The sequence below is a fragment of the Opisthorchis viverrini genome, assembly GCF_000715545.1.
Source record: "Opisthorchis viverrini unplaced genomic scaffold opera_v5_2, whole genome shotgun sequence".
NCBI classification, from domain to species: Eukaryota; Metazoa; Platyhelminthes; class Trematoda; order Opisthorchiida; family Opisthorchiidae; genus Opisthorchis; species Opisthorchis viverrini.
In genome coordinates this window covers 2,532,520-2,559,383 of record NW_008751658.1, presented here as the reverse complement: position 1 = coordinate 2,559,383, position 26,864 = coordinate 2,532,520, and the positions used below count along the sequence as shown (strand labels likewise).

At 44.7% G+C, this 26,864-nt stretch overlaps 1 protein-coding gene across 1 annotated transcript; it reads left to right on the top strand.

The window, feature by feature from the left end:
* T265_00212 (hypothetical protein) lies at positions 1-26,258 on the top strand (the record flags this gene model as incomplete). The annotated part of the gene is made up of 10 exons (XM_009163920.1): positions 1-153; positions 197-287; positions 327-430; positions 8,267-8,352; positions 10,514-10,561; positions 15,821-15,914; positions 16,718-16,927; positions 20,884-21,021; positions 21,247-21,531; positions 25,647-26,258. 10 exons carry the CDS (start codon positions 1-3, stop codon positions 25,773-25,775), a joined length of 1,338 nt encoding a protein of 445 aa, XP_009162184.1.
* Between the last annotated feature and the right edge of the window lie 606 nt (positions 26,259-26,864).

Genomic DNA, 26,864 nt, shown 5'->3' with positions numbered 1-26,864 from the left:
ATGGATGCCTCAGATGAATCCTTAGCAGCAGTGTTCAATGCGTTGGATTCAGAAAACAAGGGCTACATCACGGTTGACCAGTTTGTGTCAACTTTCAGTGAATTTTACCAGTCATCAGATCAAAGAGGTCGAAAAATTTCGACTGCCCCATGTGTAATACATTGTAACTACGAAATAATTACTCTCATACTCACAGGGCGTGGAGCAGCTGCTGCTGATCTTGGATCCTGAGAACGACGGAATCATCCATTATCAGGATTTTAAACGAGCATTTCAGGAGGATTTGGGTTAGATTTTATGTGACTGGCTTTACAGTTTTCTTACAGGTTTAGAAGAATCGGGTGATCATGGTCACGAGCCGTACGCGCCATCTGGCCCGGATTTTATGACCTCAAATTCCCGCTGTTTATCGGACGGCATGGAAAACAAGGTTGGTGTGTTCTTAAACTAACTGACTTTTTATTTGTGCCTGGTTAACATTGCCTATTTTACGCTGGTCCAATCAATCGTGGCTGCTTGGTCTTTCCAAGTGTTTCATATGAGTTTTACAGGTTAAACTTCGTGAAGCGAAAAAAGCGTCGAGTTTAAGTCTCTTTTGCGTCATGAAGCTCCACAGTTAATTCTCAGGCTACATTGATAGAAAGCCCTAGACAGCTGTCTGTCTGTCCCCCTACCCACTTATGTGTTCAGGAGTAGAATGTATCAATCTCTAGCTGTTTCAAAGATTCATCATCATCACTGGCAGCATGACATCAGTGTTCAACACCGATGCTTCACTCCCGTACAACCATGACTTATTTGAAAGCCTTATTGTAAAGAAAAGAGTAAAGGTGGACGGGGGAGGGACTTAGTGCTAGCTTACCACAATCATTCCGAGGTGCCTACACCTCCAGGCATTCACTCAGACAATCTGGATAGAAACTGACAACAAGAACGCCACTGACATCGGTTGGCAGCCATATCTGGTAGTGTCTCCAACCAGGCACAGTGAGGGATCACGCGGTCCCCATCCTGGAAGGCGAGTAGCACCGACAGCACCCAAGCGTTTCGTGATCTCCTTCATACTCCTCTGCCAAGTCAAGGGTTGGCCACCTCTCTGTTTACGCCACTCTGAATTGGACGTGGAAATCAGCACTCTCTTCGGCAAACGATGGTTCGGCATACGTAACACATGTCCCAACCAACGCAGCTTCTGGTGCTGGACACATTCTTCAATGACAGCCCGTACTGTAGCTTGATACACACGTCCCTTCAGATTCAGGGATAAACCATTCTGACGCCATAGGTGTCTCAAGTTAGCAAACGCGGCCCGAGCCTTGCAGATTCGTGCATTCACCTCATCTGTCACACTACAGTCAGAACTAATACACCTTCCAAGATACGTAAAACGCTCCACAACTTCCAGTACTTCTCCCTGGATCGTAAGTGGCGTGTTCAGTGACTGCACGGATTGATACCCAGGATCGAGGCTTTCGCCCAAGTTTCCCGGGTCGGTTTTGTTCTCGCCTTTCGGCCGCTTCGTTCACCTGAAGGGCACAGGTGAGAAGAGGGTGTAGCGCTGCCCTTAAGGTTGTCAGCGCGAGGACTTGTGTGGACAACCGTCCGAGGAAGGTTATTCGACGCAGCTACCACCCGAAATGAGAAAAATTTGCCTAATGAATGTGTGTGCTCTGAGCTTGAAAATCTTCTCACCATGTCTGTGTTCGCTGAGTCAACGTTGAAAACCTTTTGGTCAAACCTTGTTCAAACAGGCGTAAGTAAGAATTAGGTCCGCTTGAAGCCGACGATACCCAGATGGAAAAGGTCAAGCACCGCGAGAGGCGTTTTGTAGCCCACGGATTCGAGGCTGGCAACTATTGTGGTAGCAGCTTGCTGAAACGCTTAATGAGGATTGCGTTTTTCGTGCTTCCTGAGTAGACAACTTGGAGTTGCACATGCCAGCATTTTTACCGAAGATGCTTGTCCGAATGGTCCGTCAACCGCAATGGGTTACGTCAAATTTCGATGTGGTTGCACCCGATAGTCCATTCCGTAAGTCATTCACAAAGAGAACCACTGCTGTGTGGGTGTGTGAAGCAACTCACAGCCCGGTGTTGCGGTACATCCCATTCTCTTCTTTTAGTGTGTGACATGCAACAAGACAGAACCCGAGAAATGTTTACACTTTGGATCAAAGCAAATGCTCATGCACTACGAGGGCTCCGGAAATCCAACTATTGAACATTGCGAACGGCTGATATGGTCGGGACGACTATTTAGACGTTGGAAACCCCAGATTCGATTTCCAAGCCGTGGTGACTCTTACGGGTCGCTCAATTAGTTGAGGAGCCTAAGCAGAATGTGTGTTGTTGGAAGCGAAGCTTGCTGCCGCAATAGCGAGGCTATACATGTCCATGTGAAATTAATACGAAGCCGTTCGGTCCCACATACGCCGGAAGGCACCAACAAGCTACACCGGTGGCAGACAGCTCACGTTGACGTCTCTAGAGTCACCGCCACCTCTGAGTTGGGCTTCTGGTCTTTCACGTACCACAAGGATACCTCTTTCCCCTCTCGTGCGATTTAGAAAGCTCACTGTGACATCCACAAATTGAATTGCAACATTAACTTGGTTCACCATTCGCATCACCTGCTTGGTTCTTAACTGGGACCCAACTCTTCGGATCTGGTGAAATCACCCACCTAGTCTCCGAACTGTACGCTTTTCCGTCGCTTGTGAGCTCAATCTCCCAGGCATAGATTATATCGATCGCTTGCATCTTTCAACACTGCCGATCAAAACTTATGCGGATCTGGTGAAATCACCCACCTAGTCTCCGAACTGTACGCTTTTCCGTCGCTTGTGAGCTCAATCTCCCAGGCATAGATTATATCGATCGCTTGCATCTTTCAACACTGCCGATCGAAAACTTATGTTCATCAACATCGACAGGAGGGAAGCCGACGCTCAGACATGGAAACCGTGTGCTTGTCAGGGACTGTCGCCTCGGGCACCGAAGATGGACTGTTGGGATCGTCCTCAAAAGAATCGGTCAGGTTATTTACAGCGTCTAGGTGAAATCATTGACATGGAAACGACATGTTAATCAGCTGCGGCTGACATTGCCCGATCCCAAGGGCGGAAGAACATTTAGCAGACCTCAACCGGCTGCTTGAAACCTTTGACCTCCCTAGATCACCACTAATAGCCACTGCTTCACAAGTACCGTCCAAGATGAATCCATTGCTACAACCGAGACTCCGTACCGGTCGCGGCAGAAGATTGATGGAACCTTTTCAATTTGATCTGCGTCGAAATTCTTACGTTTGACGGTCAAAAGGGGGGTGGTATCAGGAAGGTCAGGTTCCTGAAAGCAACCCAGAACGCTCGGAACTTACAGAAACCCTAAAACTTCACCAAAATCTCAATCGGAAAGCCTGCACGCTTCCAGACCAATCAAGCATTCAATCAATCCAGCAATAGCTTGGATCGATGAAAGTAAAATTCACATGGCGTGATGTCCCTCGTAAGTGTCGCTGGCGCACTCACTCGCTCGTTCGCAATAAACTTATTGTGTTCCTTGTTTGGTCACTAGGTACTGGAGCCGGAACATGAATCAGCGGTCAGTCTTCCCTTTCCTCACTGCTGGACGTTAACTAAGTGGATATCTCAGCCCGACCCCACAGTAGAAGTTCGCATTCTCGGCTACCTTAGCGTCCGCAATAACAAATGGCGGTCGTTTTCTTTCCACACGGATCCTGCTAACTGTACGGTAGAGTTCTTTCCCGTCACTAAATCCACGCGTTTGTTTACTTCCCACCCGAGCCCTTGATCGCAACGGTGACTTCGACTTATTTTTAACGCCCCAGTCACAAGGTTACGTTTAGTATGCCTTACAAACTTCTCCCACTCTCTTTCCAGAGACCCTACTTTACCTCACGTATTCCGCCAGTACTCTTCTGCTGAGGAGAATGGTACGCGCTTCCCTCGGTAGTATCGTTTTTCGAAAGACCCCTCAGTTTTTACAAAAACACTTGGGTTTGCCCCGTCTGACAATATGGGCCAATTTGTTCCCAAATTTTTTCGAACTATAACGGCAATCATCCCAGTGGTTTAACCATGCGTGCTTGCGGGTAATAAAAAGGAAAACCGACTGTACGGGCATGGGATATATCATTGTCCTGGGCACGAACGTTTCACGTTGCTGCAGGTATTCCTTACTCGTCCGTACTAGACGGAGTCAAAAATACATTCGTAGCATTAAACTCAGCTGTTAAAATCTCCACCTGGAGATGGCTATTTCCGAATCTTCGTTGGTCGCAACATATTTTCTTCCTCCCTTTCCATACATGACGCATCTGGAAGGCTCAAATTCCTCTCTTTAGAAGTTTAGTATTTCGTCTGTAACACCCTTTTGGTGCCTAGCTGCCATGACACCCGAGGGAAGCACGAGGGCTTAGAGGCTGTCAGGTTGTCCGAGCCTAGACGGGAGCACTCGATATGTTGAGGTTTGGTTCGAACCACGGACCTTCCAATTCAATCGCTAAGCTATCCTGAGCTGCACCCTTTAGAAAACGGACTTCATGGTCGAACCTTTGACTTTTGCTCATCTTTCTCTATCTGTGCTTTTTTGCCGGTCAATAGCACTAATTGCCGCCCTTTCCTGTCAGAATTTAACACTCCTAAACCACCTTTTTTTTAGATCGTATCCCTTCTTTCTTGTCCCTCAACTGTGCCCCCGAACTTACTCCAGTCATTTCGTCTGTTCTCATCCTGTGCTATTTTTCTTTCCCGCTATGACTTCAGCAACTACCGGCCTGTCGTCTCTGTTGGCTCCATTTAGTCTGAAATTCTTGACCTAAAAACTGCGTGATTTTGAAGACCATCAATGTGGTTTCATATGTCACCGCTCCATGGGTGATATTTTGTTTTACGTGCCACAAGCGTGATCTTTCCCTCTGGACATTTTCGGTGAATCAGAGGAGGATTTCAACCAAATTTGACATGTGAACCTCATTGCTATACTTTCCGTGTGCATGTTACGTTTAGACTTGATCACTCGGATTGGAAGTTTTCTGCTGCGCGAATGGATGGGATTATCTCTCAAACTCAGAAAACTAGCGGTGGATTCTCCCACGTTTTCGTACTGTCCCCAATACCATCCTTTATGTCTACTTGTCTACTGTTACTTCTCTCCGTGCCGTTGCGGGTGATGCTGTCCATCGCACCTATGGATGACGTTATCCGTGACTCCATTCCAAACGAGAAGGGTACCAGCCCAGTTTTATTCGAGGAGGACTTGATAAAGTCCGCTACAAAACGCTTTTTTTGTTTCCCAAGATCACTTACCAACTATTGGTAGGATTCTCAACAACTCATCTTTAGGTCCACTGGCTGTAGATGTTGAATGATATGGCGGATAACTGATGCCAGCGGCGTTCATGCTGTCAGTTCTTATTCACATTATCTGACTTAGTGTTGGTGGTGTAGGTATCTCCGATGCCTCTAGTAGATTAGCCCTAGCTCCCTCTGTCTATTTTCCTTCCATCTTTCAGATGGATTGATACGGTTAAACGATAGTGAACCGCCAGTTTTTTCTCACGTTACTGATAGTTATATCAATGACGATGATGATTGCAGTACCACTGCCGCTTTTTCTCACTCAGATATCCTTTAAAAGTAGCTTACTCACAGCCGAAGCGATTATCCTAGCCCAGCTGATGCGCTAAGTGGTGCATTCGGATATCTCTTATGTACATGGGTATCGTTTTTCTTCAATAAGACGTCTGAACTGGTCAATGAATTGTCAAACCTGGTGGTCATTACTTACTAATGGAAAGTGTACAGAGTACTACGTGGTTAGCTCAACATTACTGAAATTGCGAGGACGCTTCTGCCACCGACTTTCAATGAAATTTCTAGCATGTGCTGGAATGTAGTTAAGAGAAATGTCACTTTTTGGAAGGTAAACAGAACGCAGGTAATGTGATCCAATGATAATTGGAAATATTATGTTCTCGAAAACCTTAAATTGTCGAACGCTTACATATGGCTGAGAGCAAACATCTGAGAGATGCTCACGCAACATCCATGGACTTATTCAAACCAGGTTAGTCAATGGGCAGGGCCTGACACTCTCCTTGGCTTCCAGGTTGGAGGTTGGAACAGGTGTGGTAATTTTTCCTCGAACTTCCAGCTACCCAAGTAGTCTCACGCCGAACGCCGTTGCCTTACTGTCAGCCTTTTGTGCCAGATGCTCTGGCTGGTGACCTAAATGATCTTGCTGTCTAGATATGGACGCCCCGGTAGTACCTCAACCCATATACGACCAAGATTTTCCAAAATAAAAGTGTCTTCATACCACATCGGGTCTTATTTGCTGCATATGGCTGAGCGGATAGACGGAAACATGTGCCTGCTGATGCCTTCCTTTTTCATTGCCATCTCTGACGTCCTTGTCACACTTCATAATTGCTTGTATGTAGATCTCAGCCGTGGACGCGTCAGTCAGTCGCCTAGTCAGCTAATGCACTGCACATCGCTTGTCGTATCTACCACTGTATGTGCTATTTAGGCCTCGTTCTGCTGTTCCATCCATTGATTTGCGAAACCTTTGTTAGGTCGGCAAATTAGCTGCTCTCCAGATTTTCTGTCAGGTGACGTCCGCTGCATCTCCGAAACGGAAGTACGAGGTCCAAGTACATATGTTCAGCTTACGGCACCTTTCCTGTCTCGGTGCTACAGAAAAGTTATCCTGCAGCTACTTGCGTCGATTTTGGCGCAGCCTTTAATTTCCCTAGTTGAGGCTTTTTTTGCCCAACTGAAAGCCCTTAAATGGTTGACTCTTCTATCCGAATCTCCACTTCGGTAAAAATGGCCGTGGTTGAAAAATAAAGTGCTCCATCGTGTTCCTTTCTTGCCCCAAGGAACTGTTGCTCTGTGGCTCGGTCATGTGCTACGCATGCCGAAATCTCGTGTATCGAGATGAGCAACGTTCTTTCCTCTTTTCGAGTAGCGCAAACTGCGAGGTGGACAACACGTGGAATGGAAGACGGGTGTGAGAGATTACGGACAGATTAGGTGTTGATGTGGTGCACTTCCAGGGTCCCCGTGACTTCTCTGCGTTTGGTTTGAGACATTGCGAGAGATGGCGGCCAACCAATGCCATACTGTCAATCTTCTCAAGGCAAATGGTAGTGTGAGATTTGGTAATTTATGATCAAGGTTTGTCTCCAGATAGTTAAAGCGCTCGGAAATGTATCAGTACCAGGATTGTAGCGATAGGTCAACATCTGGTCCCTCCGTCCTCACTCTTTCATCTTTTCGCCTCAAGGCTTCGGAAATGATTCAATAAACTTAATGGTTTTACGACAGTTAGGCACCACTGCAAACACTGATGATGTAGGTAGTTAGGAACCTAAACTTGTTCTAGAGAATTGGGGTCAGTTGGCGGTCGTGTTCATAAAAGATAATCGAATGGAGTGTTCCAGCCATAGGAGTTTAGGTTCCACGTCTGTCTCAGCGTGACTGGTAACTTCCCTTGTATTACGATGCCTATCTGCGGACAGCGAAGCCAAGTTCGAGGGCACCAAACATGATTTCCACTTGGTTGCATCGGCCATATCTTTACGTAACATCAAGTGCCTGTGCAGCACTGCATCTACCAGCGGCCAACAACATCGACTTGAAAGAACCTAGATTGACTCTTGATTTTTTTTGGACAGAGGGAGATGCCCTTGATGTTTTTAAATATTCTTTGTGCCATGTATTGCCATACCCCCAGTCGAGTTGAGATCCGTCAAGAAGAGCCGACCTTACTGTGATGTGGCGGTTTGGGTACCTCGGTGACCCACTGAGCTTTACTGTGGGGTGTACGCGCCACACTCGCAGTCTCTCATGCCAGGTCTGACGAACACAGGGAACATGTGGCGTGATTGCCATCATTAGTACTGTCAAAAGAATTAAGTACTTTTTACTACCTCAACATCATAGCGCTTTTTCAGCCGATTACTCAACCTCTCCTCACGGTCGCATAACACTCAAGCGACAGAATTTACTGCGAATACACATGGTGGCTAAGGGTTAACTTAACGGAACCGCGCCAAACGGGGCAAAATGTTCCATTGTTTTGATACCCCACCATCCTTGTATGGGAGGCTGGTTGTATTCGTGTCTAATGCCTGCATTTTGGCTATCTTTTTGGGAGTTTACAAAATTAAAATCAACACCTTGTAGTACGGCATTTAGTACGGCATTATTTCCCAATATTTTTTCTACCGCTTTCAGACCGATGACAGCGGAGTCCACGTTCACGACCCGATGGCATTCGATTTCGATAACGATTCTTCTTTGAGCACTGACGGATTTAATGGGTTCGTGCTTATCATTCAGTCGCCTTGCACCAGCCATTATTCCAATTTTGCTACTATTTATCTATATATAATTGAACATTGCAGATATCCGGCAGCCTAAAATAACAATCGAGTTTATGTTTCGTTTCTAAACTAGGTAAAGTTTAGAAAGGCTGATGGGAAATACGAATTTGCTTGGAAATCAGCAATAAGCCTAGTCTTAAATACCATCATGATAGAAGGTCTCATCAAATCCCAATGACATTTCTTTTGAAGCAGAGAAATAGCCACGATTGTAGTTGTGACTAACAAGTTGGTTGTTTTTCACTCTTCTGGTTTGCTGAACTGCATGAGTGCACATTTGTTATGAATTGGAGCACGATAAATATCGAAAAATTGACAGTCTTACGTCCGCCTTACGGTTAGGTTTTTTGAGCCGAAGGCTTGGATTGAGGACATCATTGGTCCTCCTATGTAGGCCTAGTTGCCCTGGCAGTAGCCCAGTCAACGTACAGTAATGAGTTTCACAAATACGGTCACATGCCGATCGTGAGCTGTTTTTGTGCCGTACTGATTTCCGAAACAGGCGAAACGGCTTGGGCAAGTGGTGCCACCTGCAGCGCAGGTGTCCACATTGCCATCAGCTCGTTCTGGAACGTCCATGTGGATTTTGATCACGTGCTTCTTTGTTGCTACTTATGTCTGCGTTTTTGGGAGCGTGCAGTACGCGCGCACCTCGCGTGGCGCTTAAGAAGCTTTGGATCCATAACGTGAGACAAACCAAAAATGTCTACTCAAATTCATTTTGGACGATCCGTCTGATGCTAATCAGAACGCAATTAAAGGAGCCGATCTCCGTTGTCCGCCTAAACTGGGGGCCACCAACCTCAAATCACCGTTGGACCCAGTTAGACCACATGGCCATCAGCCACCGGTGGAGGGCCACCATTCATGACTGCCGTTCCATCTGGGGCACGCCACTTCATTCCGATCACGCCGTGGTGCTTGCACGCCGGACAGTTCGCTTCCCTTCAGGCCATCGCAAATCAGCAAGAATCATGTCAGTCCGTCATCTTCGATGAACTGTCATAGCTCTACATTCTCGGCATGAGCTAGCCAAACAACCCTCCACAGTAAACCACTACTGTGGTGACAGTGAGAATGTGGATGAAGTGAACAAGATGGCTCATTAATTCACGTCGACTGGAAAAAATGGGCCGATCACTTCGAGGAACAGTTTAGCTGGCCTCTTGCAACAGCCTGTGGAGATAGCTCATACGGGTGAATGGAACGTGAACCTTGATCGTCCGTCGGAAGAACAAATAAAGAACGAGAAACTCTACTGAAACGTCAGAAGGCACCAGGACCGGACGGTCTGTATCCAGCCCTCTTCAAAGAAGGCGGAGAATCCTTGGTGACCCATCTGACAAAGCTTATTCGTGCTATATTGAACGAAGGGAAGGTACCTGTAGTTATCCCTATCTTCAAATAGAGCACGCAGACATTGTCATACATGACCCAGTCGTGCCCTCAGTGGCGTCCGTGCATCCTAGCTATTGCCCTCAATGCATAGCTCCCTTCCCAATTCCCCCAACTGACAGTTCACTGACTGTTGTATTTACGCACGAATTTATCAGCTCCCGCCTCCAATGCGCAGCTATCTACCCCACTTCCCCAAATCATCGGTGAACGAACTGTGGCAAGCTACAACCACTGTACGACAAGACGCGGTTCTAGCTGACAGTGATGATGATCATGACATCTCCAGGTCATCCAACATCCATCGCACATCCGTGAGACCAATGTTATCCAGAAAAGCACAGATATACAGTACTCCTACTTGAATAAGACTAGAGCGGGGTTAAATTTTTCGGAGACGAATAGGCTGTCTCGGGATAGACATACAAAGCCGTACTATAGAAGCCAATGCAGTACGGGCCGCAGTTGTTTTCGATGCAGTTCTGACTCCGGTCTATTCTCCGTGATTGTGTGGAATGTCGTGCTATAACAAGACGGCCTGAAAATATCCATAATGAGGAATTCTGCTGCCATGGTAGCTTCTCTGCACACTCATCTTCAACTAGTTAGTGCGCAGTAGTTTCTGTTACTTTTTACCATTATTTTGCTTTCTAATTGTCTCTATTATGAACATCGATCCAATTGATTTTTTTTCAATTTTCAGCACTCATTTGTTGCGTGATGAAGGTCGTCGAAGTTGGCCAAAACACAGGTCAGTTCAGCTGATCCCATTTTCAGATATCTTATAATTCCACATTATGGTATGTTAATATCAAGTCAAGCAAGGTTCAGATTTAAGTTCCAGGAGTCGGACTAAGCCACAGTGTTTCCCCACTGCACTGCAATAGATGAATCAGTTGCACAGAGTATTGGTAGCTCAGGTTTTTATGATAGCTTTTGGTTTTGTTCGCTGAGTTAGGCAATCCGGTTGCAAACGTTTCATCACCAGTTGACGTGACATCGTCAGTGTGTTGTGTAGGACTGCGTTGAGGTTAGGGGTGCATGGTTGTTGCGCATACATGGATTGATATAGGGTCAATTCGCCCTGGTCAACCTTGATCGATCATCGACTTCACCTCGACTGTTGTTGACTGCAGCCAATACGACCAGCTCAGCGAACGAACCAACGGCCAGTAGTGAATCAACTAGCTGGCTTTTTTTGCAGCTTCTGCGAGTAGTATCGTTGATTCACAGATTCCTTGGTAAGACCATTAAACATTCGATGAATTCGAAATGTCCGAACAACTAAAAATCCGGCTCGCATGGTAACAGTTAGGGAACTTGTGAGTTTAAAAGCAGTTGTTCGTTAATTCTAACTCTGCACAGTCCAAGTGGCAAAGTTATGAGATTTCGAAGGCGGTGACTGGCGTTAGGGTATGGTTGGTCCTAAAAAGCACTCCACTCTGTTTTTTGTTGGCACTCACCGGATGGATGTAACTGGATCCGCCATGACAACGGTCAAAAGGTCGAAGCGATCAATTGTGTTACATCCATCGGATGAGCCCCGATCAGAATGAAGTGCGTTGTCAATTCTTCTTCACTAATAACCACTTGCTGACTCTAATAGATTACTTCTCCTTCGCCTTATCGGTATCTGTCTTGTGCACAATCCTGGCAATGGTCATTCCCATCACTTTCGGTTTCAGGGTAGTCTTGCGCATCTCGTCTTATGAGCATAACTCTTCCATAGCACACGCTCTGATGTGCACACCTCCTATCGAATGGCGCAGCAGAAACATGTGTTTTGCTTGTCACGTGACACAGGCTAGCTTATCCGTAGACAGCAACAAGTAACGGAGAACCTGTGAATTACTTCAACAGCTTATTTGGTATTTGGTATGTGACCTAGCAAACGGAAGATGACCCGTTAACTCTATACGCAGTGTCGTCCGTCTATCGATCTATCCGTTTTTTTAACTTGCTTGGCTGCGTCAGATCACTCAACTCGCTTCCACAGTAAATACTTGACAGGTGTTCACTTCATTTTATTCGTTAAAGAAGCTCCTCAGTTGTACGGTACACGCTTCGCTTGTCAGACGCTCAATACATTTGCGGTAACCTGGCTTCACAATATGGCCATTCTTCTTGTAGCCGACCAAATTCGTTAGCATGTCAAACTAGCATTTCTTTAGATTTTATTATAGCATCATCTAGCAGTGACCCGTCAAACGACCATCGCTGCGAAAAACTCGACCAAAATTGTGAGAAAAAAGGGTCAGATAGGTCAAATGTCATATGCAAAATCAAGAACTCCTTGGAAGAGACTGCAGGAAGTTTGTCCTACAGAATACGTGAGCACAGATTTGCTGCTAAAATGCACCCTCAATTCCCACTCTTACGTATGCCCAAAGGTCAGGGAAAATATAAGTTCAGCTGGAGTGGCATCTACATAATAGCCGAAGGAGCACACACCAAAACACCTGAATACGTGTAGACGCATTCCTCTTCCGGAAAGTCATCAACAAACATATTGAAATTGGCCTAGTCTATCATGTTCTAAAGAACGAGAAAACTCACAACCGTAAGTATTAGTGAAACACAAGGAAGACGAACCAGAACACAATGTACCTTACAGATGGGTCATTCAAATTTAGTGCTGAAAGACTACAATGAGGAACCATTTAGATGGCGCTTAATCTGTCTTACAATTAACAGCTCATCTTATAGCTACAATATATCTTTTCAAAACTAATCAGTTCAATAAAGATGATTGGATATACCCATTTGATGGCACAATAACGATGTCTGCTAGATTGCTGACCGAACGTTTGCAAGCCATCCATCAAGCTCACCGATCACAACCATCCTGTGTTTTATATATACCCCCAGCGAAAATCGCCACATAGGTTTTATTGTTTGTTCGTTTAGGGGGAGACATTTTCACATCTAGTTCGTCCCCTCAAATGGCATCAAATACAGCATTTGGGTTGTTTCACTTTTGACCGCTTACAACTTCACTTTCGGGCGTAGTGAATTTGGTGGTCCTATTTCTGTGATTACCCTTTTCCCCTTTTGTGACTGTAGACAGTGCGCAAAGTGCTATCTCACAATTACGCTGTCCCCATAGGTTTTCCGAACTAGGCCTTTTTCGTTTAACCGTATTGGTTATGCTTGAAAACTAGATTGCCTGTAGTTTTGTTACGTCACATCAAGTGATCTTTAGGGAACCGATAAAGGAGTGGATAAGGGAGTGCACCCGGTGTTGGCCCATCACAAGCATTTTGAGGTACCCACATTTCAAAGCGCTCAATCAGACTATCTGGAAAGAAACTGACAGTATGAACGTCACTGACATCGACCAGCCGCCATCTAGATGATTACCGGGGACCCCATCCTGGAAGGCGATCCGCGCCATCGACACCTAAACTCTTCATAACCTGTTTTACACCCATCCACCAATTCATGCGTCGTTCACATCGCGGTTCGCGTTATTCTGAAGGGGGCATGGAGAAAAACACTCATCTACATATGCGATGTTTCGGCATGCGTAGAACGTGGCCACACCACTGTCGTTGGTGACGCTGGATGCTTTGCGCGATTCAAGGGCCCGCTGTACAACCATTAGCAAAATGATTAGGGCCTTTGAACTTTGTGCACTAATCGCATCGGACACAGTTTTCCCAGAGCTGATACAACTATCGAAGTGTGCAAAATCTCCCACAACCTCTAATGATAATCCTTGAATTGTATGGGATGTGTTCAGAGACTGTACATTCTGAAGCATGTTATGTTGGTGGCCAGTATTCAACATGGTTTGTACTTGGCCTCTGCAGGATAGTAAATAGTCGTCTCTTGGTAGCCAACATGGTCGTGTTCAACTTTAACTCCAATTGCCGGAACACATTTGATCAGATTCCCTGTGCTTCCGAGGTTATATTTTATCCAGATCGGCTTCCGTCGGAGTGAAATGGCACTGAAGAATTTCAAGCACTAAGCAAACGAAGTAGTTTCGCGGACTAGGATCTTTTAGAAGAGCCTTAAAAAAACCTTTTAAACCAACCGTTTGATTAGTAGTTTCGCGGACTAGGATCTTTTAGAAGAGCCTTAAAAAAACCTATAAAACCAACCAGTTTGATTTAGTGTTCAGTTGGCGCGGTTAGACATTCCACAACTGTTTATTAACAATAGTCGATCTGTCAAATCTCGTTAGGGGTTGGGTTATTTCACAGTCATTGTCAACGTTCGTTCTACCTGCTTCGTGTGCGATCTTTCTTTTTTATGCAGTCAATCTATTTATGAACTCTCAAGCCCACTGAGCTTTGTAATTGCTTAGCACGTGTGCACCGTGCAATCGAACTATTGCTAAGTCTGTTGGTTGCCCTGGCAACGTAGACAATGGCATGCCAGCAAATAAGTTACCGTGCGCCGTGTCTGAATTTGGGCGTATATCATGCGGTCCTTCCAGTCTTGTTCAATCTAGGTTATACTGTTAGTTGATTACCTTCGAAATGGTTTAAGCAAGCAAAAAACGCTAACTCGTTCAATAGACTTTTCGTTTTGACTCTATCGGGACTCCCTCTAACCCATGAAAGTTTCGTTGTTCAACCTGATTGTAACATGATTGCTTCTTGTAACGGCTCCTCGTTTTAGGTTTCACCGAAACCGAAAGTCGATCCTATATAGACTTACCTTGAATGAAAGGTAGAAATTTATGATCTTTTAGCGTTTGGCATTTGGCGTTTTCTCACGCTTTGCGATGCAGGGTTTTCTGAGCTGTCCGTAACCTAGGTGCATTAATATTTTCGTGACGACCAACCTCCCGAATATTTTGTAATTACTGACCGTTTGGGAATGCCGCTTAATACATATTCTGGAGCTTGTTTGCTGCGCAAACCATACTATTTGTGGCTGCTGACTTCACTTCTTTGTTTAAGTAGACTGTTTTTATTGGCAGTTCTGGTTGGCCAAGATTTGTTTATAAATGCATGTCCATCGACTGGCATCGATACCTCTCTTCTGCACTTCTCCTGCCTCAGCTATAATCTTCAATATGTCCACTAAATTGGTATTCATCTTTTTGGACGGGGATTTTCGGCACGCAGAGCCGGATAATCCTATTGGATTCGGCTACCTGACCTTATTTCACTGCGTCGTTTCCATGCCTAACTTTCAGTGCACGATCTACCAAACAAACTCAACCCCGAAATATTTTGGTTTGACTGTCATTTCAGTACAATTTTCTACGTCGGTTACATCTATCAATTTACGATCTTTAGTGGAAGATGGGGTCCAAGCAAGTTGCAACACGTAGTTTACTTGACAGGCGGTTGTCATTTCCTGGCTTAAATATTGCCGAGGGATCTGGGAAAAAATTATATTTTGAGCTGATATGAGATTTCTCTTCCCTTTCCTCCTAGTAGAGAGCAACTCAATGAGTTAGGCCCCAAGACGGTCCATTCTATTGATTAATGAAACTAAGTTTTAACCCTCTGCTCCATTCCCCATAATCTATGGGGTGAACAGTTTATTGCTAGTTTTTTAACCATGGCTTCATCCTCGCTACAATCCATGCTACCCAAGGGAGCCACCAAAGTTAAGATACCGCCAAGTCGTCCAAACCCTATCGGGAGCACTAAACAAGCCAGGATTGTTTTCGAACTATAGATTCCCGAGTGATAGCCCGCGCTCGCCGTAAGTGGGTGCTGGGGCCACAGTTTGAATGGGCGTAGACTGAGGAAGGGGGTATATTTTTTTAAATTCCAGACTAGAGCACAACGACTATGTCGTTTCAAGAATGGGATATCTTGATAGACATGATTTTATTGTTACTGGTGCCGATCTGACATGCACCACTTCTTTCACATTTTTACTCGGTACCTTTCTGTTGTTTTTTCCGTCCCTTTGTTCAAATTCCGCAAAACATCAGACTGGAACGTAATAATGCGCGCTTCGTTTGGCTGTCAGTTTTCCGCGCCTTTTTTCATGAACACCTACCATAATCAGCATGCCACATTTGACTTTGTCCCTTTAGGGGAGGACCGCACTTACATAGCACTGAATCACCCGGTAGCGCTTCGAGGTCAGACATTCTGGGGGATGTTGAATCCAATTTTGAGCTGCTTCACGTGAGTTCTTGCGTACTGAGTCGAATATTTTTCAGTACGATATAAAACTACAGTTCAAGCACAGGAACACGCATTAGAGGTCTACAACAGTCTTCACGTTGTCGTGCCTTGAAGAATATTTGTGGTTGCACTTCGTCTCATTGTGTGATTTTTGTTGTTACGTATCGATGAAGAGGTGATCGGGAATGATTTTTAGTAGCGATTGTGCCGGACCTAACTCCTACAGTTTGCGCACAGTCCACATAGATTCATGAAAATCCGTGCACCTGTCGACGGTTGTAATCTATCATGGGAGTCAGTAGATGACTCCATTAGAGCCATTAATGCGTCTTCACCGGATAAAATAAGGACAGACGTCGTCGAAATAGCAGAAGGCTGATTGCACTCACTGCACTGGATGCACGGTGCGTCGGTTATGATTTGACTAAAAGACGTCTCGTGTATCACACTCGCCTGATCTGTAGTGTGTTTTCTTTGACTCACACAGTACTGGTTCAGTATGGCAATTTTCATTATTTCTGAAACGCGCATGTTCAGGCGTACCTTTCTGACTGGAGCCAGGAAGAGCAAATATAGCGTTCCTAGTGTCCTAAGATATTACTTTTCCGTAACTGCATAGCACCTGCCTACAACCCGTCGGTTTGGCGTAAGTAGTTCGAATTTTGGCTTGATAACCATACTATTGTCTTTCAACCTACTTGCACCTGCTATATACTTAAGTTGTTGGTTCGTATCTAACGAAACGTTGATTTAACCGAGTCGATAATAAGTTCTGCTTTCTTTCGACCACTTGCTCTTCACAGGATCGAATGAAACGCATGGAAGCACAAGTGGAAAACATTAGCAGCACCAGGTCAAACGGAGACGAGTCTCGAATCAATCGCCTGCGTGAGGAAAATGCACGTTTCTCTGCACAGATTACGATTACCATCCGGGAAGGGCGTCTCAAGGAAGCGGAAGCTCGTGAATTGCGAAACGTTGAAGCCGAGCGACAACACCTGCAGTCTGTCATCGTAAGTTTCACTTTCGGCACCAGTGCAGTCTCATTTGTCCACACATCCTTACATATGCCTCTGGGAAAGGGACTGTCTTTTAGTCTTTTTGATATCAATTAATGATTCAGGAAAATGCGGTTGATTTAGTTCAGCTGATCTTTTCATTTCAGTCTATTTCCTTTCCCCATACAACATCAGTTTAGCGGTCATAGACGAACTATTCTGAGTACCGTACTATCCTACCCACCTGTCTGAATGTAAATCTGGGTAAAATCCAGCTGTATCGGACACGTCATATTTCTGTTGAGTTTCTATCCAACGATGCTAAAAACTCTGACCGGATTGTCGTTAGTTTTGCACTCAACCATGACATACACTACGGTAACCCACTCGTGTGGAAGTTTATTTGTTGTACTTTTGTTCTACCGTATCTTTGATTTGGGCGTGGCCCCTGATACATTATGGGTACCTTTTAAGATAACTGTTAACTGCATTTCACTATGAGGTTAATCCGGTCCATCTAGTAGGAAACAGAATATAGTGGGACTTGTGTCACGGCGACAGGGCCCTTTCCCAATAGCTACTCTCTAAGTTCTAATGCGTTGGTCACCATAATCCAAGACGTCGATTGGTAGCAAAAGTGTGATAATTATTGACAATGTTTCTTGAAATTCCAATCCAGCCGTACCGAATGGATTCCGAAACAGGCTGCTTTGGTTGCCCAGCTTATCTTCCAGCTTCTCCCAAATGAGTTGCAAGTGTTACCACTTGGGTCAACTACAGAGATAACGGTCGGAACCGGCATGTTTTCAATGTTTTTGTTGACGGTGATGGTCCGATGTGATCATTGTTATGGGGAGTAATCAGTTTTGATCACAACGCTGAGGGAAACTTCAGTTTCCTGTTAGGGGAAGATCGTGTCGTTGTACACGAAATTTAACTTGTCCAGCGGTGATACCTCACACTAATCTTCTGTTAGGTGCGTCTGCTCCTTCCCTCCAGATCTTAACGATCCAACGCATTTCTTGTTATGGTTGTGCTTACTGAGCTACATAAGACTCGAGCCAGTGAGGCATCTTTTTTTCGGGAGTGTGCCAATGGGACATGCAATGTAATTCAACTGTACGTTAGTGAAAACTACATCACAACAACTCTACACTTATTTTAATTCATTTGGTGACCTTTTTTCCATTACTGTAACCAACGTAACGGTCTACATCAATAGTGGATTTGTCGTTTACATTCCACGAGAATGACCTAAAGCACTGCCATGCGACGTTCTCCGTTGATTGCTCATTTTTTTCACCTAGGTATATTCTTTCCTTCGCTGCAGGTGTGTCTGACATCTGAGTGAGATCGCCTAAAACTATTTGCATTTTCGAAGGAGCCTGTGAGCGTCTTTTTGCGACATCTTCGGCTCTCCTTCTAGATCCAGGACTCGGATATCTTCAGCTACTCGAACTGTTTTAATCGTCAAAATTGACGGCTTTCACCCTGACTGAGAAGCGTTGTGTAAGGAAGCATTTTGAGATCTACGACTGTGCAAATTTATATTACAAGCGGGATGTCTCTATAGGACATCGAATGAATGTATAATCCTGCAGTAATGATTTCTTCACTCATTCGTGTTCTCTAAAACTGAAGCAATGATAAGGTATACTGTGCTAAAATGAAAATACGCAACATGAATCACCCATTATAGTATAGATAGGCGGTTTGCATGGGGCCAGCTATTCTGGCGAAGCGAGACACTTCGTAGTGGCTGGTAAAAAATAGTCTGTTCATCGTTCTAACCAGCTTTCATTAAGACATCGCTGATTGAATAGACTGACTTAGACAGGTTGACTTCTACGGAAAGAGCAGCCCAGGCGATTTGATCTAAACTGGCTTACATAAGCTGCTGCCTTCGCATCTCTATGCCTCAGTGTTTTTCTCACGTGCAGGCAAGCTCGATTTCCAGACCATCACCTGCAATTCAATACTATGAACTTGTCATCTGTTGTGGGTCATATAGGCTAATATTTGCCTACTATCCCACAAGATCTATCAGCTTTAGACGCCTCAGTAATCTCGCAGGTTGTCATTGAATGATTCAGGATGTTTTGCTAGGAATCTTTAAATGTCTTGATAGGTGGGTAATAAAGGCTTGTATATCGCAAAACCCCAGTCGTTGCACTCTCTCTCGATTTAGCATCCACCGCTTTTTAAAATTACCTAATTTTTTTCATTATATTTTATGGTACTTAACAAAAATACAGCTAGTTCTGCGCGTGAAATAGATGTTACGACGCTCAAGAGGAACGGCCGCTCTATCTGTGTGTAGATGGCCTTTTCTACATTCCGACCAGGTGAATAATGGATTAGCGACAGTGAGATTATCGCATGTATGGTTATTCATGAGTGCGTACTCGGAAAACAAATTCAGGAATGTCCATTAGTTGTGACACCTCGTAAATCTCCATCCTAGCCCAGAAAGCGTGACGTAGAACTCGTTCTGGAAAGTAAACAGCAACAACAGTTCGTTATCACTCTCAGAATATTCGACGAAACCGCACTTTAACCACTGCCTAATTCGCGTCAGTCTGCTTAGAGCATGAGGAACAACACTATCTTGTTAGACTATTCACGGTACCAGGCTATCGCAGCTTATGATGCTGGATGTTTTCCGCAACCGAACCCGCTGCTGTCAAATACTTTGTCCGTGTTCTTCAAAAGTAAACCAGCTCAAACAGTGAACGCGGACGATGTTTGTCGCTTTCATGCGGATTTTGAGTGACATGTGTGAAGTTCGTTCCTCATTTAATTATTATCCAAAAACACGTGTTCTCACCGATTCGTGTCAGCAAATAGTGTACTTGTGGTATGAATAGCATTCAAGGGGCGCCCTACTGGTGTCTTAACGCTCTTGTTAGACATTGTTTTGATGTTGAATCGTGGGAAAATTGTGCCTAATTTTTTTTACCGTGGTTATTCAGAAGTCCATACAAATGTAGATGTAGTTCGAGAGGAAACGGGCACAATTACCACCAACGTATTTTCGCATATTTGGACTCTTCGTTGTCCTTAAATATCAGCGTACTGAGAAGGTTGATTCTGTTGTAAATCCAAATACATATATAGTTGTACTTTAATAATAATGAAAGACCGCATGATGATCATTTAGGCGATTTCGCAGACTCTGTTTCACTCGTGTCGTATTTTCTCTTTTTCCGACAGACACGAAACGAGCGTGACCATTCATTAGAAGTGGAGAGTCTTCGGAGTCGCATAAAAGTATTGGAATCGGAATGCAATACATTGCGACTGGAGTCGCTCAAAATCCAAGCCGACAAACAAGCCTCAGTTGCGGTGAGGCTCGAATTTTCTCGTTTCTCAATTACTTTGTTCTTTCGGCTTTATAACTTACGACTAGTAGTTAGCGTTTTATTTATCTGATGTGTGCTACCGATCACGCGCTGTTCGGCATTTTAGTATGTATCTCGAAATCCCCTTATGGTCTCGAATACATTTGGCAGTAGTCTGCGGCGACTTGTCACTCAGTGAACATTCATCGATCTCGCGGCCGTTCTTTGCGAGATGCATCCCATTTCGCGCAGAGTTATCTCAAAATCACCCATGCCGCAACACAAAATACAATTGTGACGAACAGATCCTACTACTGTGTAACTATTTGCAATACGTGTGAGAAATAACGAGGCCGGACCAAGATATGCACGTAAAGGACATGATCGGACTAGACCGCTGTCGTGTTTCTGCGGGCTGCGCTGGCTTAAACGCGTTCCTTGAAATTCTACTGTATCCGAAATCCGAGCAGCCGAACGAAGTGATCATAGTGTTCTTTGCAATAGGAGCATTTTCACAGAAAGATGTTTCTTCTTGGTAACTAGTATTAGGCCTGTTTGGTGTTTTGGACCACCATCTTTCGTCACTTATACGTGTGCTTCTCCTATTTTGTGTCAAATCTTGATCTTTAGACCCAGCGAAAAAAATCCGAAGATCTTGCTGAAGCCCATGAACGCATTGAGTCTTTGAAAGAGGAAATGAAAGAGATGGAGGAGACCTACAATCAACAGATGGAAGTTCTTCGTCGAGATCGGGACCATGCCGTCCATGTAAGTATGTCATGCGGTGTCAGCTCGAATGTTTGTTTTTCGTTTGGATAGGATGTATATGGTGTGCGTTGTCAGTCTCTGCTGTGGTTCGTGTTGGATTTTTGTTCGGCAAATTTGCTGTTCACTTATTCAGCTTCACCTCGCTTAAGTTCGCGGAACAATCTGTGAACCCTGAGTCATGTATTAAGAGCCGTGTTTTACCGTGAATCCGTATGTGCCTTGCAGGTGCTTGAAGAAATGAACAACTCCCTAGGAGACCGCCGCCGTAGCCGTACTAGCCCCGGGTCTCCGGTTGCCAATACAGTCGCCAGTGGGTCCGATCTTCTGATCAGATATCAAGAATCCCAGGAAGTTGTACGACGAATGATTACAGAGAATAAGGAGTTGCGACGTGAAGTGCAAGATCTCCAAGACCAACTTGTTGCGTTGTCCCTGGATCAAGGCCGAAGCTTGCTCAAACCAACCGAAAAGAGCTGGGCCTCCGAAATCGATACAATGACTAAAGAAGAGGTGAGTTATATGTGTTCCAACATGCCGACACATAGCACTTCTTTGCGGTCTTGCACATTACATATTCCGAGCTCTCGTGACCACTCATGGAATCACGGATATAGGAAATAGATGAAAAATTTACAATCACTTGTTCTATAAAGACGTTTCCCCTGTGGGATTCCTTTATTTATCGTTTTCATATTGTTTCTGTTGGTTGGTACAGCACACCTAGTTTCTCCACTACTGGTCTACGAGACTGTAGACTATCCACTTAGAATACAATAGTTTCGTTTGGGTTACGTCATCCAAACAACGTATAGAAGAAGGACAGTCGACACCACCCTCTTACGATGAATCGTTTATCTTTGTTGGTGTACTTAGCAGCCGGAAGATTCTGTGAGTTAACACGGCGTTACCACTCATCATTCGCCGTTGTGGCGCTGTGTATTTATGTCCTGAGACTAGTTTATTTTGCCTGCTATATGTCGTCATGTAGCTGAGGGTTAGTGTGCTTTCCCCTCGGCGCCCGAAATATTGCTTGATGTTGTTCTATAATGACAGCGTGTAGTTTGATCGTACGAGAGTATCGCATCGCCTTCAAAGGTTTGTGCTGAATCGATGTTTCTAAACCTCCGAACTTGAATCATCGTTAGTCAAGCATGCAATGTGTTTAATGCCTTTTTGAAGGGCCTTACCATCAAATTTATGGCTTGGATTCGTTACGTGAGAATTTTTTCCACCCGTCGGCAATTCGTGACCTATCTAACGCCTTTTCATTTTGTTTGATCTGAAGTCTGATACCGTGTCCTCTAGACTATACTAATCACCTCCAAAATGCGAGTTTATGCCCTTTTGTCTCATCACTTTCAACCTCAGTATGTGGCTAGTAAAAACACCATTGCCAGCATTATAATGAAATTAGTCTCATGTGGGAACGTTATACGTGAGGAAAAATACTTAAACCCTTGTTTACTACATGATCCTGAACAGCCCTCACACAGCGTACGGTTTAAATAAGCCGTGCTCAACATGGTCTCTTCCGTAAAGTTCTGCGAATAAAGATCGACCTCCGCACGGAAACTACCGCTCGAGTCCTTTCCGATGTACTTCAAAGTGGGCACTGCATGCCTTACCTTGGTAACTACTGTCATCAGGCGCTGTCTAAACTAGGGGTTTGGCATCCATTGTGGCTTACACTGCTTGGTGATCACGGCTGGTGCAGTGAATCTGGAATTCTGTTCCACGCTTCTCTTGCGCACCTTCGCTCCATCGTCTGCTCATGCAAACTTTCCGTACCAGTTTCATTCAAACGTCGAAATCGCAAGAGTATTTCTACCCTGATAAAGCAAAAATCACGGCTGCAAAACGACCAGACCTAACTGTTTACGTACAGATTCTGGTAGATATGGTCACCAGTACATTAGGACTGCAGTGCGATTGGTCAAGTAATCACAAGTTAGAAGTACTGTCGCCGAGATTGTTAGCGAGGCTAACAGCAGTGAGAACGGGAGGTATGCTAATTTTCGTAGTACAGAAGTGGAAAATTGCTATCTAGTGGACAAAAGTATTAAAAACAACGGTAGTACCGTTTGTCCATCGTTTATCGTTTTATGAAATTGGGAGAACCTTCCGTGAAACACACCGTGCACAAAAAGGAACAATCACACGTAAAACCAACGACGCATTATTTGAAGTCAGCGAGCTTTTCCAAAAGATTTCGGGCTAAAAGAAATCGAAAGAGACATCTGGCTTTATATCATACTAGAGGATTGAGATGGAAAAGCGGAGGTCAGGCCTGAGCGGAAGGTTTAGGATCCCAATGGTTGGAGATGGGATGGCATTGAGGCTTCCGGGCTTGCGTTTACCGACATCCTACAGAGAAGCAGCAGTCAGAGACTTCTGACAGTTTAAGTGGAATGTGATGTCATGCATACGAAGTCTAAAGATAAAAGATCATAAGTTCAAAGGCAAAGTATTTTCGAGAGTCGGATGATAGTATATAACATGACCAATGAAAAGCGGACGTAATGCTACGTGGCTGGTATCGGGTCACTTAACCTCCCAGCACGAGCCTCTTGGTGATCGATATCTCTTTGCTGTCTGGCTTTATTTTCCATGTGGATTCGTAGATTTTTGTTAATTCACCGATATTACTTTTGAGTTGACCAAGAGTAACACCTATTGCTTTCAACTTTAAACAGTATGACTATGGCTCAGTTCATACCATTAAGAAATGTAGTAGCTTTTCTAAGGCGATAGGCCCGAAATTGGCTCAGAACGCCAAAGGTTTCTATAAGATTTTCTACGGTAAGAAGAAATGAATAGACGTAGGTTTTTTGGATAATTGGTACTCGTGAGCAACGATCGACACTAAGGCCCATGATTAGCATTACTTAGTGTTCGTTCCATTGCTTGATTCTGTTGGCGAGGTGGAAGTCTAAAAGCGGTTGAGGATCAGGCTTCCGTTTATCATCCAGTCTGTCAGTGACATTCTGAGGAGCGAAAGGGGCGGCTGGGACATTTTGGAATTTTTCTGTATGGACTATCCGGACCACCACAGTTGGTGACACTGGATCAATTTAGAGGAATTTAGTAGCATCTTTCGGCACATTCACTAGGTACTCCGTCGCTCCAAAGAACCACTGGTTGGAGTCCACGAAGGACTACAACCGGCAGCAACGGGGTCTCAGGGTTATATATCATTGTACCCACAACTTAGACGTGGATGCCTATCTCTTGCCGTGCTTGTATTTACGTGGATGATGAACCTAAGGTACCTAAATTAATAGTCAATATTCATGTCTCTTTGGACATGCGTGCTTACGAAGGATAATATCGTCCTTGCGTTTATTCCAAGGAGCATTGGTGGACAGTCAGTGGGCCGTCGGCCAGGCACTCGACATTCGCTTCCTCCTCTTCACCTTAGGGAAACAACCCCCATTGGAAGACGGCAAATAGGACTACCTGGTAGCAGGTCTGTTAGTAGCATCCACTGGGGTGTAGAGGGCAACCTTACTCGTTTCCCAAAACACACCCACACCTCGCTAAGGCGTTTGGTGATTTTCGTGGTTAGCAACAGTACAGTACGTCGACTCATCGTGTCATGGGAGCGAGTCGCCGTAAAGTAGGTAAGTTTGTGGGACCGTGTGTTCACAAGTGCGGTCTAGCGTGTGTAGTCAGTCAGTGTTATCTCTTCCCGTTTTGAAATGTTTCTTATTTAACCTAACTTGGGACTAGCTTCTTTGAAGCAACGCAGAAACAGTGTAGCAAAGGACGGTTCCCGCTTGTTCGCGGCCACCAATTTATCACCATTTTTGGCCTTTCGGTCCTCGGGGAATGCATAGAAATTGTTTGTGACTGGCTCGGCCATTAGTGGCCAACAGACTCCGTAGATTTTCACCAGTCTACCATTCTAACGCAGAGAATTGGGGTCATTCTCCCCTGATTCCTTTTGTTTGAGAGCACCCTACTTACAGCCCAGAGATTGCTTTCTGTAATGAGCAGTCGGTAGTTGATGATGGAGATGGGCGTTTGGACAGCGGAGTGAAATATAAAGTTCACCTTTTCAACCTCCTCTTATCTGTTGTATTTAACCGTGGACGTTGCGAAGATCGGTTTGTTGACTTTGCAACAGGCATGAGGATGTTACACTTGGACGTACTTTTGACCGCATCTTGCATCTGTTCCCAGGAATTGTGGTAGCACGTCTGATGAATAAACAAGGGGCTAGACAATGATGTCGGTCATGCTCACTGGGGTGTCTTTGAGCCGACTTATCGCATTTTGGGGCGACTCATGCTCCCAAGAGAGTAGGACGCAATAGTCACCAACGTCAACACCTTGCAGCTCGCTGTATTACAGCCAACAGTAAGATTCCACCCGGAGAAAGTTCAGCTCCCATATTTGCCATACTGATAGAGCCTAGGCCTGAAGTGTATCCTGGCAAAGACGCTTTGTACTTGGAAGAGGATCTAGGGATAGCAGCATGGTTCTATTGGTAATATTCTTAGAACTTCTGCAATTTCCTCCTTCATGTTGTTGTTAGATTTGTTCTTGCCTGTAGCATGTTGCTGTTCAGAGCACTGCTGTCAAACGGTTGTTCATTCGTTATCGTTTCCTCTTTGTTGCTGCAGGTTGTTGAACTTTGGACCAAGGAAAAGCATGCCAACCAGCAACTCCGACAATACATTGACACCCTTATAACTCGAATACTCGAACGACATCCTGCCTTACTAGAAGTTGCTTCCTCGGTTGGTCGATGAGCTTTCCAAATGGGAAACTCATGTCCTATTTTTCCTACTAAGCCTGCCCTGTATTTGCTCAATTAACCAATACACTGTGACAGCTGACCGATTATGTCTACCTTTTCAGAGCTTCTATATAACCCATCTTTTGTGGCTAATACTTCTACCGGCTGTGAAGTTCAGTATCCAGGTCAGTGTTTTCCGCACCCACCTTTTGGTGCACACATCCATCGCAGAACTACGTCTGACATAATGTTAACCCTAATCTCCTTCTTGTATTCATTTTCTTTACACACCTGTGATACTCCTTTTCTCGACCCACCGGTTGACCTGATCCTGTCAACAAAGTGAGATGAGTTTTGTAATCATCTCTATGGACTCCTTTCTCTCCTCAGGTTTTCTCAAACCTGTCGGTTCTGCGAACTTCATCTATTCGAAAACACTGCGCCATTTCCTTGTGTATAGTTATTTTTATCGAATATGAACGAACACAGATCACATCGTTTGAGTCTTCTCTCTCTAGCTTACTCGGAGCTTTGTTTCACACATTTGATTTCGTTGTTCTAAATACGTTATAAATTAATAAATAGGTGGGGACGAACATTAGAGACGACCTAACATGCGCAATACTTGAACCAGGTCTTGGAGAACCGGATCAGGCAGCTATATCTAGATTTGTAATATTTGAATAGGCTTCGGCCGGGGTCATTTAGGTGCAAACATCTTGGTATGTACATTCACGTACTATCAGGTACTCAGGCCTGGCCTTAAATGAGGTGAGTACGCAGTTTGTGCACTCGACCACATTTTTTCGAAGTTTCCTCTTACCATTCTACTCTCGTTTCGCTATCTAGTGGATCTCTCGTTGTGCTGTTACTCAAATTAGCTGGACTAATGCTGTGTATCGTATTCACAATTCATCTCCTCGTCTATTTCTGTAATACCGTTCTTAGGATAGCTATATTTTATCCCTGTCTTAGAATTCGCACGTACTTTCCAAAATGATGCTAGCTAACCAAAAACAGTAAAAGGATTGCGCACTGCCGGTGTAACATTTACTACGGATATGGCGACGATATCTTCACTGATCAACCCGGCTGTATAAAT